The sequence below is a fragment of the Petaurus breviceps genome, unplaced genomic scaffold (assembly GCF_028583685.1).
Source record: "Petaurus breviceps papuanus isolate PSGF00001 unplaced genomic scaffold, PetGlider_PUasm1.0 90721, whole genome shotgun sequence".
Lineage (NCBI taxonomy): Eukaryota > Metazoa > Chordata > Mammalia > Diprotodontia > Petauridae > Petaurus > Petaurus breviceps.
In genome coordinates, this window is record NW_027187322.1 from 4453542 (window position 1) to 4468861 (window position 15320).

General features: G+C 50.9%; 1 protein-coding gene across 1 annotated transcript in view; it reads right to left on the bottom strand.

The window, feature by feature from the left end:
- Nucleotides 1-2912: 2912 nt before the first annotated feature.
- CHKA (choline kinase alpha) overlaps nucleotides 2913-15320 on the bottom strand; it is a 36769-nt gene continuing 24361 nt past the window's right edge. Inside the window, exons 5-12 of the mRNA XM_069066522.1 lie at nucleotides 15128-15261; nucleotides 14616-14720; nucleotides 13409-13467; nucleotides 12473-12560; nucleotides 10953-11061; nucleotides 5551-5657; nucleotides 4567-4648; nucleotides 2913-4076 (exon numbers count right to left, since the gene is read on the bottom strand). Of these exons, the coding sequence (XP_068922623.1) occupies nucleotides 4017-4076; nucleotides 4567-4648; nucleotides 5551-5657; nucleotides 10953-11061; nucleotides 12473-12560; nucleotides 13409-13467; nucleotides 14616-14720; nucleotides 15128-15261 (744 nt within the window). The 3' untranslated portion in view covers nucleotides 2913-4016. The remainder of the gene's footprint in view (nucleotides 4077-4566; nucleotides 4649-5550; nucleotides 5658-10952; nucleotides 11062-12472; nucleotides 12561-13408; nucleotides 13468-14615; nucleotides 14721-15127; nucleotides 15262-15320) is intronic.

Consider the following 15320-nt stretch of genomic DNA (forward strand, 5'->3'; position numbering starts at 1 on the left):
TCCGGCCCAGCTTCTTTTGTGCGATCGGTTGGCGGTGGGGGGCCCATGTCTGCCTGGGCTGTTTGGGTGTCGAAGCCTCAGCTGTGTGACCAGTGACAAGGAGTGGAGGGACATCCAATGGGGTCCGAGTTAGCTCTTGGTCCTTTAAATGGGCCCCTTGCAGGACTTTCCACCTACTGGCCAGGAGGGCCTCCCTTCCCAGCTTTGGCTGTTGAATTGGTGCCAAGGCAAAGGGCCCCTTCCCCATCCATTCTCAGATTCCCCCCACCAGCGGTAATGACATTCCCCTCGACCTGTTTGCTTCTCTGTAAGGCACCAAGGTTGTCACTGGGCAGGTGCCAGCTGAGTGTTTCTTAATCCCCTCTTATACCCTGGCCGTGCATCTGCACACCTTGGCCAGGAGGCAATGACCTTCATTGACCCAGAACTTTTCATCTTTACAAGAGGCATGGTTACTAAAGGCATGACCCGGCATGATTTTGGCCCAGGGACCCCCAGAATTGGGGGCAGAACTGGAATCTGAGCCTTGCCAGCAGAGAGGGGGCTAAATGGAGGTTTGCCAGCATCTGTTAGAACTCAGCTGCTTAGTTCTAGAGGTCTGAAGCCTGTTGGCTTGCTAGGTACTGTATCATGGGGAGGAGATGGAACACTGAGACCTACATTAGCTGTGAAACCCTGAACAAGGCCCTCTACTCCAAGGCTTGATTTCTTGCTTTGTAAAAATGGTTTGAGTAATTCTGCATAATGTGCCTTGGAGGTTTATGAGGGCTATCGGGGAGGCAGGGCATTGGAGAGTGGAGGCTGGAGGCCAGTCAGGATGGGAGATGGCAGGTGCAGTACTTAGCTCTCTGGCCGCGGCCCCTGCATCCCCCTCTAGGAGTGGGGTGAGGGGGCACTTTCTCAGCCAGCATCCAAGCTGCGAAGGATCCTTCCTGACTGCTCAGGGTGGGGGTGGGGTGAACAAAGCCCCTTTTGTGGCTGGGCCTCTGAGCTGTAGTACAGATTTGGCTTGGCCTTAAAGCCTGCTAGGCTGGCCCAGCACTCCAGGCCTGGGGGGGAAGAGCCCACGAGAGGGCTGACCAAAGGAGATGAGCCCTCTGGCTGGACTGCAGCCGTTTTATTGATGCCCTTTAAAGAACTTCACGTTCCTCTCGGTGTGAGATGCTGTAGCCCGGCTCCCTTCCCAGGGATACTTAGCAGTCTGTTGAGGAGTTCAGCGTGTGCAGATCTTTGGGCGCATAGGTGACATTGAGCTGGGGGCAAGGGGACAGTAATTAACAGCCTGGATGAGTCAGATCTAAAAAGATCTCACCAGCTTGAATCCAATTCAGCCAAGTCTAAGATTAAATTCACTAGAGAACAACGTTACCTTGCAAAATCAACTTCATCGATCTGAGAGGAGAGGAGTGGGTAGGTGGGTAGCAGGCAGCAGTTTGGAAGAAATCAGACTCGGCACGTGTCAGCAGTCTGATGTGGCGACCAAGAAAGCCAGTGAGATCTTGGGCTTCATTAAGAGGGAAGGAGCTTCTGAGAACGAGACGGGAAGCTGGAGACGCCCAAAGGAGGCCCAGGCTGGGAGGGTCCTCGACTCTGCCTTGGGAGGCTCAGTTGAGGGAACCGAGTTATTTCACGTGGGGACGAGGCTTTGGGAGCATGGATGAAGAACGACCAGCTTCCTAGTCCCCTGCCCGGGGTAGTCACAGGCTCTCCCTCTCCAAGTCTGGGGAACCACTTGACAGAGGTGATATTAATCAGTAAAACACCAAAGGCTAGCAGTCACATAGCCCATCGTAGTGTTTTAGAGGACACTGAGGCAGAGCTGGGAGGATCTGAAGGCATGTCTTCCTACAGACCTCCCTGAGCTCACTGCCCATGTTGTTAAGGGGGCTTATTTTATTTTTGCTTTTTTGGATGGGGGAAGGCAGGGCAACTGAGGTTAAGTGACTTGCCTAAGGTCACACGGCTAGTGTTAAGTGTCTGAGGCCTCCTGACTCCTAATTCCAGGGCCAGTGCTCTATTCACTGTACCACCTAGCTGCCCCTAAGGGGGCTTATTTCTAGGCTTGGGCTGGATTATCTGTCCACAAAAGTCCCTTTAAAACTTGAGAAATTATTTTATGGTTGGGGAAATTGTCCCTGAAAGTAGAAGGAACCACTACAAGACCACACAGCTATGATGTGACAAATCCAACTTTTGAAATCACCCTCTGAATTGAAAGATCAATGTTCTTATGGAACCAGCCTTTCTCCAGGCTGGCACAGGCATGGGGGCATAGGTCATGCAGACCCCCAGCCACACTCACCCTCGCTCAACAGCTCTGGTCCCCAGCTCTGCCAGGAGGGGGAAGGCTCCGCGCAGTGACCAGTGTGGATGGGGGGGGTGGATGGCTCTGTCTTTACTTCTCTCGTGTGAATCGTTCTGGCTCTGCTCAGGGGACCGATAGTCCGCACTATGGCCCTTTGGCGTTCTTCATCTTTCTCACTTCTCTGAGGGCACCCGGGGTGATAGTACCCATTCCGTCCATTCCCGGTGGGCATGCCTTTTGTCACTCTGTGCCCCCCGCCCCCAGTTCTTCTATACATTTCTTAGATACGGGACCTTTCCCCATCTCTGTCCTCTGTAGTATACGCCTACTCTTGAGACCACATGGGTGCTAAGATGTGAGTGCCTGGAGCCCAGAAGGGATGCTAAAACTAGCGGGTTGATGAGATAAGAGGCAGGTTTCAGCAAAGACATTTCTTTAAAAGAAGGTATTTACAGCTTTTGTGTTCTACATCACCTGCATTTTCCCAGTCTTCTCCCACCCCTTCCCTGAGAGATAGCCCCCATAAAAAAAACAAAACCCAAAGACCCAGATTAACAACACTAGGTAGAGCACTGAAAAGCCACGAACAGCAACTCCAAGCCAGGCCTGCTTTTAACACTTTTATTTTTAGTATAGTACAATCTGTGTGGTGGCTGAAATGTTTGTACACAAAACCCCAATAAAAGTTCAGAGCCAAAAAAGAGCTCAAGGCTTAGCCCAAAGGGTCATTCAACACCAATGGACGTTTCACAGCGATTCTTCTGGGCCCCCATTTCTCAGCACAGTCCAAGGGTCACCCCAATCCTGGTACTAGTGGAGTGCCAAGAGGGCAAAGGGGGGGCTGTGGAAGTAGCTGGGGCTTCTTAGCCTTTACGAGGATTCCCTTCCCACCCCACAAATGGTGGGGCGAGGAGGAGGAAGAAGACCAACACTCTCACTCCCTCCCCCCACCACACAGGAGCATCTGGGCTAGGGGGAGGCCTAGGGCAGAGGCACTGCAGGAGAGTGAGACCAGCCCCATCAGCTGGTGGAAACACCGACCCCAGCCCTCAGGCCCACCCCAGGCACTCTGGCCGCCCAAATGGCAGAAGGGTTCTTTCCAGTAAAGCATGTACACCAGTCACAAGGAAGCTACGAGTGTGAGCTCTACGTCCATGTGCTTTCTCGAGCATTGGTGATTTGGACCCGAGGGCTGGAACAGTAGTGTCCTGGAGCCACAGGCACACACAGTGTGCCCTCCAAGCAGTGATGCTGTGGGCAGCTTCTGGTCCCTTCCATAAGCTAGTAGTGTCTACAATGCATGGCTACCGCCAAACATCCTGGCCACAACCTTTACCAGCACGTTTAAAAAATATATAACCATGAAACAATAAGAAACAGCCCCCCTCAGATGCTGCCTGCTCTTGGTGTGTGTGGGGGATAAGCTCCCCCCTGCCGGAAGGAGGAGTAAAGGGTGACAAGACACTCGACTCACGATCCGGTTTGCTTCCCCATCTCATGTCAAAGACTCCTAGTGAAATCGTCAACGAGACAGGAAATAAACGGCACTCAGCTTTAATAGTCTCGGCGGCGCACACAGCGGTGTTCCCAAGGGAGGCGGCCCAGCCTCCTGGGCTGCAGGTGCAGGAGTCAAGCACAGAGGAGAAATCCCGCCCAGCTGCTCTCGTCACACCAACAGTGCAGGGCCCCCTGCTTCTGGCGGCTCCAACCTTCACACACCGAGTTTTCTCTTCTGGTCAAAATAGGCCTCGAACCTGGCTAGCGCGTAGTCCTAAGGGGTGAGAAGAGGCAGGCCTCAGGGACCGCAGCCCTGACACAGCGGGGGCGCTCCCCTCTCTCCTCCACAGAGGGAAAGGTGAAAAAGGAGAGCTGTGCTCAGAGCCAGGGCACCCAGTGCCGTGACTGTGAAGAATGGGGGATGGGGGGGGGGAGATATGGAGAACTTTCTAACAAGATGAATGGGCTGCTGGGGGAGGGAGAGGGCGGCATATGCCTGCCTGTCCCCCACTGAAGGTTTCCAAATCAAGGCAGCGTGGGACACTGCAGCGTGCCCCATCTAAGTCTAGATGCAGGGGCTGGCTAAGGGCCTGCACTGGTCACCGGGCTCCTGAGGCAGGGCCAGCCGCGTCTGGACCGCCCCGTCATGAGAGGGAAGCAGACAACTTGCCAGTCACTGCCTTTAAGAGCCCAGCCACTCCCTCCACAACTTCACTAGGGGGTGAGGGGCAGGTGAGAACAGAGGAGAAAATGATATGACATACCATGTACCCAAACTCAATAGATGAAATTTTGGCTTGTACAATTGACCAAAGTCCCCAGAAGAAATGGGACGCCAAGGCGAACCTAAAAAGGTAAAGCACAAGCAAGAAAACATCATGAGAGACAGGTCCTAGAACTGCAGGGGGTCAGGCACACATCACATCCAGGTCTGGTCAGGGTTTCCCATATGTAGCCTCCTCTGGAAGGGCAAAGGCCACCCAAAATCTCGTCTGGGTTTTCAGAACCGTGGTTTGTCATGCCTGATTCAAGCAGACACTCGGACCAAGGATCAGAGTAGCCAGTGCTGAGGAAGGCCCCTGCCCTCACCCTGGAGGGTTCCTGAAGGCAGGATTTGAAACAAAGGGACACACACTTTACTGAGCAGAAAAGAAGCCAAGGCCGGCCATCTCTCCTCACCCTCGCTGAAGCAATGCCAAAAGACCCTCACTGTCTCTCTCAGTCTTGGGGAGTCCCATCTTCCCGTGGGCTTAAGGCTCTGTGCTCGGCACCACTCCTCCATCAAGGCCAGAAGGCGAGGGAAGCTGGCTGGCAGGCAGGTCAGTGACTGCCCCTGGGGGCTGCAGGGCAGGGGCAGACTCCCTCTCCCTTTTCACACCCACCCCAGGGCATCTGCTCCTACGACTGAGTTTTCACTGCTCTCTCCTCCACGGATGCGGTATTGGTTTTGGGTTTGGTTTTTTTGCCTAGTGGGTGTAGCTGAATTTGCAAAAATTAAATGTCTATTATTAAGACTCTGGACGAACATGCCACACTCCCCACAGAAGGACTAAGGGGTGGTCAGGGTGCTCCTGGGGGAGCCGCTGCCAACCAAGGGGCCAGAGGCAGAAGGGGAGGTGCAGCAGGCCAGGGAGCCGTCCTCCACTCTTGCCCAAGTGGCCCAGGCCCGGGAGCTCCCCTCAGAGAGGCCCCTGATACGCCTGACAACAACAAGGACTAGTCCCCGTGCAATGGAAAAGAAGAATCACCTGTTGATCTCCACCAACATTTCTTCCTCCATTCTGGACTTCTCTTCGTTGCTGAGGTTTTCAAATCCATTCTGGAAGGCAGCCAAGTAGCTGGAAATGAAATGAAGCTAAAAGAAAAAGAGGAGGTCCAGTCACAAGCAGGACAGGGGGCCAGAGGCCGGAGGCCCCCGCTGTAGCAGCTCTGACTGCCACGCTCACTCAGCTTTCAGTGGTCACTGGGTGAGCCTGCGCTGAGACCAAGTAAGAAGAAAAAGGGCCAAACGCCCCCTGGGAAAGCCCACTACAGTCGCTAGTTCCCGATTACTGTCTTTCCTATCAGGACGGAAGCTTCTGGAGGACATAGCTGGTGAAGCAGAGTGTGGATACAGTTGAAACAATGCAACAACGAATCAGTTCAAATACCAGAAACAACGGAGACAGAACAGAGAAACTCTACTGGGGGTTCTGAGAAATTTCCTCAAATAAATGACATATTCAGAGAAACTAAGGAAGACCTGAAAATGCAAAGAAAAAGTCACACATGAAAATGCAAAGAACATGAAATGAAGAAAACGACTGACAGGGAGAATACAACAAAAAGCCCATCACTGCAAGCTCCAACGGCCTTCCTACAGCAGGAAAGGCAGAAGCACCCCCAAAACGGAGAGAGGGAATGGCGCAGAAGGGCCGGAAACTCGAGAGCTCTGCGGGCTGAGCCGTAGGAGCGGTGACAGGAGCGGAGAACGCACCAGGGCAATTAATCCAAAGGGCGTCTCAGAACTGACAAGAAGCTGGCCGATGACCGCGGCCTCCCTAGCAGGGCTTGGCTACGGCCGTGATTCTGAGGGAGCTGGGAGGCCAACCCTAACAAAGCTCTGCTCTGGACACAACGCTGCTGACACATCCCGTGAGGTCCTGGCCTGCAGAGGGAGAAGTGAGAGCAGCGTCAGATTCTGTATTCTTGGGCTCAGAGATGCCGGCAGACAGGGACCGCAGCCATGAAATTAAAAGGCACATCCGGGCAGCAGACAGCAATGCAGAGACATCCCTGCAGACAAGAGCAGTCCAAGCTCTAGTTTTTCCAGCAGTGATCACTATGCTGCAAGAGTTGAGCTATAAGAAAAGCTGCTACCACAGAATCAACACTTGAATTGTGGCGATAGAAGACTTTTCAGAGTCTGCTGGATCAGGCAATATTTAAAATTAATTCAGGCTCTTCACTAGAAGGACAAAATACTGAAGCTGAAACTTAAAATACTCTGGCCACATAATGAGAAGATGGGACTCATTGGAAAAGACCTTGATGTTGGGAAAGACTGAAGGATGAGATAGATGGCTGGTGTCAGGGAAGCAACGAACACAAGCTCGGACAGACTTTAGGAGATGGTGGAGGACAGAAGGGCCTGCAGTGCTCTGGTCCAAAGGGTCACAAAGAGTCAGACACAACTGAACAACAACCCAAAGCTATTTAAAAAACTGGCGATCCGTCCATCATCCCTTAAAAGAGATTCTATGAGAGAAACTCAAAGGAATGTCACGGCCAAATCCTGAAACCCCCAACTCAAGGAAAAAATGTTAAGAGCATCAAGATTAAAACAATTTACAGATGCTGGTGCCACAATCAGAATCACACAAGACCTGGCAGCAGAGACATTAAAGCACCACAGGTCTTGGGACACAGCATATCGAAGAGTAAGAATATTGGGCCTCCAGCCAAAAATGTCACACCCTGCAAAGTTAAATATCCTGAAAAAAAAAATTGAACATTTGATTAAACTCTCAGACTTTCAAGACTTTGTTAAATAAAACCCTGAATTTAATAGAAGATTCAACACATAAGAACCAAGAGAAATATAAGGCACATAAAAAGACTGGTTGTAAGGGATCCATAAAGCCAGACCGTTTATTTTTTTTAAAAGGCAATTGGGGTTAAGTGACTTGCCCAAGGTCACATGGCTAGTGTTAAGTGTCTGAGGCTGGATTTGGACTCAGGTTCTCCTGACTCCAGGGCCGGTGCTCTATTCATTGCACCACCTAGCTACCCGTTTACTTTTTATATAAGTAAAATGGATGTCTAAGATTCTTATCAATAGTTGGGTAGTTTATAGGTAGTTTGTAAGAAAGACTGGGTGTAAACCTGAGAATGATATGAATTTAAAAAGTAAAACTATTTAGGAACAGCTTAAATCACTAATTATTTGAGGAGCAAAAGGAAGAATCGATACAGAGGAATTAGATGGGGAAGAGGGCTGGTAGTTCTGGTAACTTTCATCAGGAATGGGTTTAAGAGGGAACAATACATTTACAAGAGCATAAAAGTCTTCTAAATTCGGGAGAAGTAAAATGGGAGGGGCACAGGGAGGGAGAGAGGACAACAAGGGAGGGATCTTTAGAAGGGAGGGTGAGCGAGCAGGTAAAATAGGGGTATAGAAGGGTTGTTTAGATTTATGGGAATGGGAGGATAGGGGAGGGATCCTGGGGGGGTAGACAAGTCATAGGAGGGCAACGTAGTGGGCAGAAACAGGAGGCAGGAGGGATAGGAAATGAGGGAGATAATCCTACCAAAAAAACCAAAGATCAGGAGTAGAACAGGTACGGGAAACATGCAGGTGCATATGTGTGTATGTGTGTGTATGAGTGTACCTACAGCTATGGAGAAACATATCTCAACTCTATTGTGGCCTCTGGGGGAAGGGAAAAAAGAGCAGAATAAAAAAGTGCACAGAACAAAAGAAAACTCTTAAGGAAGCAAAGATGGACAATTCTCGACACGAGCATTATTTTCTAGGCTTTCTTGAAATCAAAATCTGTTGTTAAATATTCTGAATCCCCTCTCATGTTCTGCGAGGCACACAACATGCTTTTTTCCCCCCTTTCTAACTTTGTATTTAAATTCTAATAGTTTATCATGTTTTTATTTCTTTTCTCTATTCTGTGTTTGTGTTCTGGCATTTGAGTCTAAAATAACATTTTGAAAAAATAAAAAAAAAAGTAAACTGGCCATGAAGTCTTTGTGAAGGGAGATGTTCTCCAGCTCCCTGAGATTGCTGGTCAGTGTCTGGACTCAGGCCACTCGACAAGTCCTACCAGTCTCTCCGAGGCAAGCTTGCAAACCCAGAAACCCAACCCAAGGCTCCAAGGTATCCTGATGGATCTGATGAATTCCAAAGCTACTTCTCCTGAGTTTTTCCCAACATGAAGCAGGACTAGGCCGCACTCCAATGGGAGTGTGAGGGCACTCACAACCTGCCTATAGCAGGCAGCAGGGAGATGCGCCCCTGAATCAGGTGCCTTCATGCCGCAGGCTTGTGCCTGTGTGCATGGCGTGCAGGTGGGCAAACTTGCAACGCTTCACCATGCTTCACACATGCTCTGCAGCAATTTCTGGACCAGCTTTCGCCATGCCCCTTGTCTTTCCTAAACACTGTGCCCTCCTCCCTCCAAGGCCATCCCATATCCCCATCTCCCTCCCTCTCCCCCAAGGGCTCGCCTACACCACTGCCTTTTCTCCAGGCAGCTTTTATGCTCAATGCTGCCCAATCATCCCCAGAAGCATCTTGTCCAAGCACTCAACCGGAAGAGGGACCCAACACCCTCATAGAAGGTTTTATGACCAACCTGTTTTCTGGCTTCAGGGAAGAGAAGCTGGTGGGGCAGCCCACTAGAGGGCGGCATGGAGCTGGGCACTTCTTTACCAGCTCTAACACCCCTCCCTTCTCCCACTAACTGGCCACACAGAAACACAGCCTTTGGTGGCCCAGTGCACACCTTGCCTGAAGCAGGTTTCTTTACACTAGCCCTGGGGGTGGGTTGTCTGCCCTGAGTCATTTGGCAATGGAATGCCTGACGGGACCAGTACTGGTTTAGGGAGACTGAGCCCCAAGGTCATTCTCCTTCACATGGAGCTCTGAGCTGCCCCGTTCAGATCATACATTCCGAGGCTCCTCCCACCTCTGAGCATGCTTCAGGATGGCCAGGACTGGAAGGCTGAATGAATCAAGCAATAAACACTAATTAAAGGGCGTACTATACCCCAGCCAGCATGCCAAGACCCTGAAAGAAGGGAAGGGGAGGGGGAGGTTCAGCACCACAAATACACACACACACAAATATTCTCCAGACCACAATCTAGGCGTGCCTGCCCATTCTGAGACCCTCTAGTCTCTGACCTCCCGTCAGCTCATCAGGGCATCGATCCATCCAGTGTGCTCAGGGCCCTGCTTGCTTTCTCCTAGCACTGCAAGGTGTCTGTCTGTCTGTCATCCCTTAGCCGAGCCTGGGTTTAGGAGGGGAGGAAAGAGGGAGGAATTCTGCTTCAGAGATGTCAGGACAGCTACAATACCCAAAAGGCAATTGCACGATCTGGGGCTGGAGATACAGCCCTGGGCGCCGTCTGCACAGTAGGGATGATGGAGCCCCCGGAATGGCTGAGGTTACTATGGGAGAGAATATTCAGAGCACCCAGGAGTTGCCTGTGCCTGTCTAAAAATCAGCTGACAAAAGGATGAGGAGAAAGGAGGGCAAGCAGAGGCAGTCACTTCTGGGATGAATGGACACACGTGAGATGAGAGCCCCCGGGGGCTGGCAGATCTTCGAGATGGGAGGGCTCCAGCTGTGTTTGTAGAAGGACAGAGAAGACAAGGAGGCCCATGGGGGCTATCTGTAGAAGACAGGATAGGCTGGCATCCAGAGCACACACAAAGGGCTAGTCCTGGTGAGGTGACTGGCATAGAGAAGGAGGGTGAGGGATGATGCCAAGAAGTGGAGAAGAGCTGCTCTCCGCCCCTTTACAGGAACTGAGCTCCAGTCTAGGGCCAAAAGGCTTCTACTCCGGCAGCCCAAGCGCGCAGGTTTCTGGCCTGCTGCCTCCCACTCAAACCCCTTGTCTTCCCTTGATCTCATTTTGGAATCTCAGACATTCACTGAGTGCCTGCTGGGCGTAAAGGCCTTGTGCATGGCCGCACCTCGGACCTGTCTAGTCACCATACCCCTGACAAGTTCCACAAGGGCCGTGGTGTGACTTCTTTGCACGGAACGTATGGGATGAGCAGAAAATCCCTCCTGGGGGTGGGCCATGGGTGATGTGCCCAGAGAGTCTCAGGGCTCCTTCCCAGAATCACAGCTTTAAATGTATAAAATTATCATCATAGGATCACAAAGGAAACCCACTCCCTTTGCTTCTCTCTGAGCACCCAAGAATCTGAGTTCTCTCATGACCATAAAAAACTCAGGCTCCCTGCAGCACATGCTCTCTCCAAAAGTCCCTTACTGCATCCCAGTGGGACACCTTCTGAGAACACCCTCCTGTACTCAGGTCCTTCTCAAAACTCCCTCGTGCAGGATCCTGCAGGGAAACGTGTCTGTCTGCTTACAGATGAGAGGCCCAACCCCAAATGGCAACACCACTCAAGAAGTGGACGTACCTGTTGTTTCTTTGTGGGGTACTTCAGGGTGTCGGCTCTGAAAAAGGGGTACTTTTCATAAGTGTAGTCATACATCCACTCACAGAAGTGATTGCCGATGTCAAAGCCTCTACAAAAAGAAAATCAGTCACCATACTCAGGATGTGTCATCTCATTGGACCACAAAGAGTTCATTTGGGTCACAAGACCCAAGACCTGGCGTGCAATGCTCTCATTTTACAGACCAGGAAACTTAGGCCCGGGGATGAGAAGCCACTGGCCCACGTTGCCCAGGCAATAGATATGAGGTGAGATGGGGCACCAATCCTGACTCCCTGTGGGGCGGGATCAGGGCTAGTTGGGAACACGAAGCACAGAAATCCTCCCAACTTTTATATTTGGTGGTACAGCAGATGGGAATGCCAGGCCTGGAGTCAGGAGGACCCGAGTTCAAATCTGGCCTCAGATACCCCGCCCCACACACACACACGCTGTGTGACCTTGGGCAAGTCACTTAATCCCAACTGCTCTGCCTTCCCCCTCCAAAAAGCAACCAAAAAAGAGAGAGAGAGAGAAGAAAGAACACTCCAAAAGGGGTCACACGGGGTCAGCTGTGACTGAAAAGCGACTGAAGAACAGCATCAGTGATGGTGGTAAGTCATGCCCTCAATGGCGGCACACCATCTAGGCTCCGCACAAATCCCTCCTCCATCTGGCGCCATTCACACAGCTGTGGGGCAGCGAGGGCAGTCACTGCTCCAGACAGCCAGAAGACTGTGTCTCTCTCTCTGTTACCATTCAGTCACCGACTCCCCCACATCTGCCGCTTAGGACACGGACGTGCATGCAGAACTCAAACTCTTATGCTGAAAACGATCTTTACATGTAACTGGGGATCATCTGAGATGCCAGGCTGCTTTTTAAAAAGGTTGGTCAGAGCTGGGAACTGATGCAGTGTGTGCACTAAGCATTCAATTTTATCCTTTTTTATTACTGGTTTGTTTTATTTTACAAAGTAATATGTAACATTTTTAAATGGTTATTAACCATTTACACTTATTTTAAGAAATCCTGTTCATACTCTCTGACTACTTATTTATTAAAAAATGACTTATAAATCTTTTAAACAGGTTAAAAATTCTACCAACAATTGTAAAAGAGATAACCCTTTATTCTCCTCTCATTTTAAAAATGAGTGGCTTTTTAAATATTTACGTCCCTGACTTGCCTGAAATTTATTATAGTTTATGGCATAAGATGATGGTCTAGTTCTTTTCTCCTCCCCAAGAAACTGTCAACTTTTCTTAGAAATGCTTGTTTAAAAAGGAATACCTTCCTTTCCCCAGACATGACCACTCTTAGGTTCAAACATCATAGTTTTTGATCTCACTTTCTTCCTTTGTCCCATTATCTTTAAAGCTCCTTTTAATGGCCTAGCATGGAGGAGGGTCAGAAGCTTTTTCACCTCCCGGCCAGGCTCCCGTCTATGTCCCCACCCCAGGGCCCAGGGCCAGGGGAGCGGAAGGCAACACACACGTTACCTGTAATTGTAGCTGCTGTACTCAAAGTCGATGAGCATGAGTTTCTGCTTCTCCCAGTTCTCTCCACCTTCCAGAAGGAGGATGTTCCCTACAAGAGAGGTGGGCCCACAGACCTTTTAGTGAGGAATGTGACCCCCTGGTGACAGTACAGCCCAGCAGGCACACGCTGGCGGGGCTGACAAGGACAGCGCCTGCTGCTCTAGAACGTTCTCCTGGCACCCAGGGGCAGCCACTGGTGTCCCTTGCACTGGGCTCCTCTGGCTATGCTAACCTTAGTGCAACATCTTGGGTCAACACTCCAGAGAGTCCCTCTGACACACCTGAACAGGAAGAGACGCGAGCCAGCGGCAGACTGTGATGCCCCACCTGGCGGCTTAGGCAATGGAATGCTGCCGGACTAAAGGTTTAGCGTGGATGGTCCTAGACATAGGTGCTCATGGTAATAATGAGGACCAATGGGTGCAGGAAACCAATACGTTCTGTAGCAGGGTTATGGAGGGAGAGATCAAACGTGTATCAAGCACCTACCATGGGCCAGGTGCTATGCTAAGTACTAGACAAGTAAAGTCTCATTTGACATTCTAGGCAGTGGCTGAAATTATCCCCTTTTTACAACTGAGGAAACTGAGACAGGCAAGTAGACAGACTTGCCCAAGGTCACACAGCTAGTGAGTGTTGAGGCCAGATTCGAACCCAGGTGTTCCTAACTCCAAGTCCAGTGCTCTGTGGTGCCTCCCAGCCGCCTGGGTAGGATTCACAAGTCCCTTCAGTTTTCAATGTGGTGGAGTGGTTTTCTGGTAAGCTGGGGTTGGCCAGTACCCTGAAGGGCAAGTCATCTGTGGGAAAGCAGGTACAGATCCCACCCAGGACCTTTTACAACCAAGCCCACCTGCCCTGTGAGGGGCCATGGAACAGGGACAGAGTTCCGCCTCCTACCTTCCTGGCAGTCATTATGACAAAACACCACCGGCGATGACGTCGATTCCAGCAAAGACCTAGAAAAGGAGATGGTTTTCAGTATCACACGTACACAGCCAACGAACAGGCACTGAAGGCAGGCTTCAGAAGCTCAAAGCTCGAGGCAGAGGTGGGAAGGGTGAGCATGAGGGGCATGTCCTCCTCCCCCACCAGCCAGCACGCCAGGCCCTGGGCAGAGAGGGGAGGAAAGCAGGTCTGAGTAAGGGAGCGACCCGGCTGCCCCAGCCCACAAACTTCTCTTCCTCGCTTGGTTGGCTCCTAAAATCGATGTCTTCTAGAAAGCATTCAAGGCCTCTTGGACAGCTTAGAGAAAAGGTGTCTCAGGATGTCTGCCAGCTGTCACAGGCACCCTTCTCTGAGCCCTGCATCAGCCCTGTAAGCCTTTGGAGGATGCCTCTCTGGAGGCTCCCCTTCACTCCCTAAGACACCAGTGGAATCTTCCAGTATGTGAGTTCTAGATGACCAGCACGGTTCTGGTGTCTGCACAGATCTTCTGAATGCACGAGTTCCATCCAGTGATGCAGAGAATCCATCCAGGCCCTCCCAAAAGCTGGCCACAGAGCGGATGCCCCCTTCCTTGTCTCTACCATGGCGATGGTGCCGCACCAGAGGAGCCCTCTGGCTCTCCTCATCTTCCTGTCATACAATCCAGCCCACCTCATCTTCTTTGTTCAGCCCTGGGCCCAGCTTACTGCCTACTGGCACTGCCCATCCCAGATGCTGCCAGACAAGCTGGAGAGTGTCCACACAGGTGTGCGGTGAAACCTGGCCAAGAGGTGCTGAAGATTCCTTCCCTTGGTCTTTGCTGCACGGATGGTGAAGCCTACGCTCTGAGTGGTCACAGATCTCTTCTTGGGGCCAGAGAAGCAGACCTCACCTCTCTGTTCTGCACTCTGCCCTGGGTGTCTTCCAGCGCAGGGCTGAGGACGAGCCTTCTGTGCCCCACCAGAGGTTCAGACTACAAGCCATGCAACAAGGTATTGGACCCTGCAGGCACTCCTAAGGTGGCCCTGTGTTCTCCAGATGGAGCCCAGGGCCTTTTCCAAAGCAAACAATGAGATCTTACATTTTTTAGTCAATTATGAGATGGCTATGGTGACAGTGAGAAAACTTAATCTTTTAGATAGACTAATTCATAGGATCAAAAAATAAAAGGAAAACTCACCTTAGATTTTCCATTTCCAAAGGCAGATTATAACTGAGGAGTTTGTTTAGTTTTTTAACTCTGGATTCTCTGGTAAATTTAATTCTCAGAACTTGATTTAAATATCTTTGTGAAAAAAAGAAAAAGGAAGCTTAGACAAGTGATTTCAGCCCTTTGTGCTTGTTCTACAGACAGTCTGATGAACCTGATCAAGCTCATAAATCCAATCCTATGTTCCTAAGAAGAACCCTCCACCATCCAATCCGAGCCAGGGAAGCCTGGGGAGCCTGGGGGACCTACCCTGTCAACCAGCAATTTGTTCAATGGCATTTCTGAGAACTTAGAAGTGGAAGAGGCTGAGCCCCTTGGGCACAGATGAGCAGAGAAGCCCAGGCCTCGGGGGCAGGGCCAGGCTGAGGAGGTGTAATTTAACAAACTACCACACCATCACTGACCACTCAAGGAAGAGGCAGACAGACTCAGGCATCACTTTTGGACGACGCAACACCGGCCAGGCCGGGCTGACCACTTACTTCTCCATGGTTCCAAAAAGCCATTTGGGTTCTTTATTGAACGGCATCTTCATACCATGAAACGTGGCCATTTTCTCAGCTATTTCTGCAGAGATATCTGGCAAACTTAACTCCTCAGTGTCTAACCGGCGGCTCTAGAAAAAGAAAAAGCAAACGTGGTCACAGCTCCCTCCCTCCCTGTGCAGAGCAGATG